This window comes from Phytophthora sojae (genome assembly GCF_000149755.1).
Source record: "Phytophthora sojae unplaced genomic scaffold PHYSOscaffold_21, whole genome shotgun sequence".
Taxonomy (NCBI): domain Eukaryota; phylum Oomycota; class Peronosporomycetes; order Peronosporales; family Peronosporaceae; genus Phytophthora; species Phytophthora sojae.
In genome coordinates, this window is record NW_009258135.1 from 317348 (window position 1) to 320622 (window position 3275).

Below are 3275 nucleotides of genomic sequence, written 5' to 3' on the forward strand. Positions count from 1 at the left end.
CTCCAGGAAGTCACTGAAGCTGCCGTGCGTGGCGTCGTCGCACACGAAGAATGCGGGCGAGCTCACGTGGCACGCGCCGTAGAGCTTGAGCACGAGTGGGTGGTCGAGTCGTCTCCAGACGTCCACCTCGGCGTCGTCTACCAGCAGGCACTTGACCACGATCTTGGTGCCGTTGCCGCCCGTCGCGCCCGGTCCACGAGCCGCGGTGCACGGAGCCGTACGAGTCGAAGTCCACGTCGTCGCGCGGGATGAACCACTCGGGGACGCCCACGTCTGCTCCTGCTCCTGTAGCTGTTGACGACGCGCCCGTGGCTGCCAGGTGCGCGGCCGCGCCGCCTAGTTCAGTTCAGTTGTGAAATGACTTATTTGTTGTATGTCCATTAACAGCCAATTACAGTTTTTGTATGAATTTAGACCAATCAAAGGGAGGCCACGGTCGGATTTCGACTATTTCGATAGGGGTAGGGATGTCCGCTATCCGGTCAAAATACATGTATGTGTATGGCTTTACAAATTCTAAGATAAAAGCGTTTCACACGCATATTTTTCATTTACCCAATCCGACCTTATCGGACCTGTACCATAATTCAGGTACACCTGTGCGTTGAAAATGACAACAACGATCCCGTGAGGTACCGCTGTATGAGCTTAATGTGAGCGCGTTAGGCAAGCCCAAGACGTGCATCAATGGTTAATAAAATTATACTTATCAAGTAATATCCACTTAATATGAGACTACGGCGAACAAAATGTTACTTACGTGCCATTGAGAGTTATCGAGATAATCGACTTTAAAGTTGACCAATCATAATTCGTACCTATCCGGACATCGAAATTTTGAAAGTGAAAATTACTCGTAGAAAGCGGAAAAGACTTTAATGCGATTGCTTTGAACGAGAGCTTTCTGATAATGTACACTAAGCAAATTTTGAGAAAGAATTGAAGTCACTATCGTTCAAAACGTGGTAGGATTTTGACCCATCCCAAATGGGGATAGTTTTTTCAAGTGCCGACAACTCCTCGAATTTTCAACATTTCGATGCAAACAAGGGCTCAAATGTGCGCAAGATAGCGCTCTTCACGATAAAGCCACTAAATCGCGATTCGTACTTAGGTTCGTAAGTAATTTTTTGTTTGCCGCCGTCTCTATTATATAAACGTTAAACTAATAATGTGGCAACGTGGTAGCCATCGTGCAGCCCGCACGACAGCAGTTGCTGGCAGCGACTCCAGCGGGCGGCATACCTCCCGCCCTGCCGGGTACGGTCACAACACTAGCGGGGTCTTCATAGGCTTGAGCGGCGGTGGCAGCGGCTACTGTTGACCGGGGGGGGGGGGGGGGGCGTTCGGAGGGCGCGTCGTGACGCTTGCAGGCGCTCACCCAACGGGCAGCCTGCCGGCCGCCCTGCCGTGGGCGAATTGACCGCAACAAGCGGACCCCTCGGACACTTGGCCCCCATTTCCCCCGCAGAGGTGACCCAAGTGACTCGCTCGCCGGCTTCCTCCTTCCACCTCTTCATCCAAAACGTCGATGGACACGAGCACACTCACCACGTGAACCGACTGTCGGTGGTTGAGTCTGTGGACTCGGAGCCGCGCAAGCCTAACAAGACACGAGCCAAGTGCTGCAGCAACCTGAGCTTCGAGAACCCCTGGGTCCAAAAGGTGCGGCTAAAGTAGCAGCAGCTTCGACGTTCACGTCCCATGTGCTAATGAAAAAGTGTCGTGGTGGCTGACGACAGATCACGGCTCTGGCGGTCGGTGTCCCGGGCGGCATCCTGGGCGTACTGCCCGCTGTGGTGCTCAACAACTGGCTCAAGTCGACCGCCTACCTCGGGTCCTTCTGCATCGCCTCCATCATCACAATGGGAGGCTTTGCCGCGCTGTACGGGGAAGTGACCGGTCGACTCGGGGGCAGTTCACTCGTGATGGACCTGCGGGTCGGCTTCATCTCGGCCTCCTTCTCCTTCGTCGTGGGCATCGTTTTCCAGGCCACGGGCCTCATGAGCGTCATCTTTGGCGAGTAACAGGGCACTGTCAACAGAGAGCATTGCATTCGTCCCCCACAGTCTCACTTGACTCACTTCACTTCAACATGAAGCCAACGGCCCGAGAGTCAGCCCGCTTTTGGACCGGCTACTGATGCGCTGCCGCCATTCGATTGGCTGGCGATCGCAATCAGCAGCATGCAACGTCGTTTTTTAATTCAGTAATCTGCCCGAGTAAGGAACGCCTGATATATATAAAGACGCAGAATAAATTGATGTTAAGTTGAGTATACTTTCCAATGTACTGATTTAGTTATTTAAAAATGAACGGAAGAGCAGCTTTACCTACGCGTCCGGAATGATTCCAACAGTGGCGTATGGTCGAAGCACTAACCTTTGACCAGGCATCCTCGCACCACAACAGCGCTGTCAACTGGTCGACCTCGTAGGGATTATCTAGCCCTTCACCAAGCCGGTCTAGAGCCTGCATCATCTTGCGGGATAGAATGTGTCGCTTAATACAATGAATGATTCCTTGGTCCTTCTCCAGCGGCCGCCCCAGCAGGACTGCACTTGACTTAATTATGCGGCATATCGTTGTCTTGCCTGGGGCGGCCGGGAGGCTGAACTCCGTCGCAGCCCACTCAGCCAGGCCCCTGTAGGAGAGAGCAGGTGTGCGGGCCGCCTTGTCGAGGATGCCCACTTTCTCAGACCAAGTGAGGCGGAGACGCTTGGACGGTGTGGACTTCATGGGTGGAGTGGGGGAGGAGGTGGGCTTGTGGGGCGAGGTGCAAAAGCAAAAGTGCGAGTCTACCACTACGGTACATGTAGTTTGAAGTCTAGTAAGATCGCTAAATACGCGCCATTGTTCAAACGAGGGTGGAGAGCTGATGATTGGCACTGGAATTTTCACCTTAGAACCTCAGTACCTTGCAGTACCTTGCACATCCCCCTATCGCCACATTGACTGGAAAATAATATTAAATATGTGAGGCTATTAGTTGTAAACCCGTTCCTTATTCGGGCAGAATTCTGTACCTACTATTATTGTGCTTTGCAGTTATTTTGCCGACCATTTTAGACGCTAAATATGGCAAAGCCTGCTCCTAAATATGTGTGAAAGAAGATACACGACCTGCTAAAATTATGCATAAACCCACCTCCTCACATATATATCGACTTGGGAGGGCCTGTCAGCAGCCATGCATTGGCCCAGTACACCACCGTCCAGGATCACCAGCACATCCACCCTCTTATGCATAATTGCCGTGTGTGTAGGTGCTTGTG

General features: G+C 52.4%; 2 protein-coding genes across 2 annotated transcripts; one reads left to right on the forward strand and one right to left on the reverse strand.

The window, feature by feature from the left end:
• Nucleotides 1-6: 6 nt before the first annotated feature.
• PHYSODRAFT_342838 (hypothetical protein) lies at nucleotides 7-2027 on the forward strand (the record flags this gene model as incomplete). The annotated part of the gene is made up of 4 exons (XM_009541332.1): nucleotides 7-171; nucleotides 216-319; nucleotides 1374-1665; nucleotides 1743-2027. Coding segments are annotated over 4 exons (846 nt in total), but the record flags the coding sequence as incomplete, so codon positions are not given.
• Nucleotides 2028-2301: 274 nt separating this feature from the next.
• On the reverse strand, nucleotides 2302-2739 carry PHYSODRAFT_535091 (hypothetical protein; the record flags this gene model as incomplete). Its single annotated transcript, XM_009541333.1, has 1 exon — nucleotides 2302-2739. One exon carries the CDS (start codon nucleotides 2737-2739, stop codon nucleotides 2302-2304), a length of 438 nt encoding a protein of 145 aa, XP_009539628.1.
• Between the last annotated feature and the right edge of the window lie 536 nt (nucleotides 2740-3275).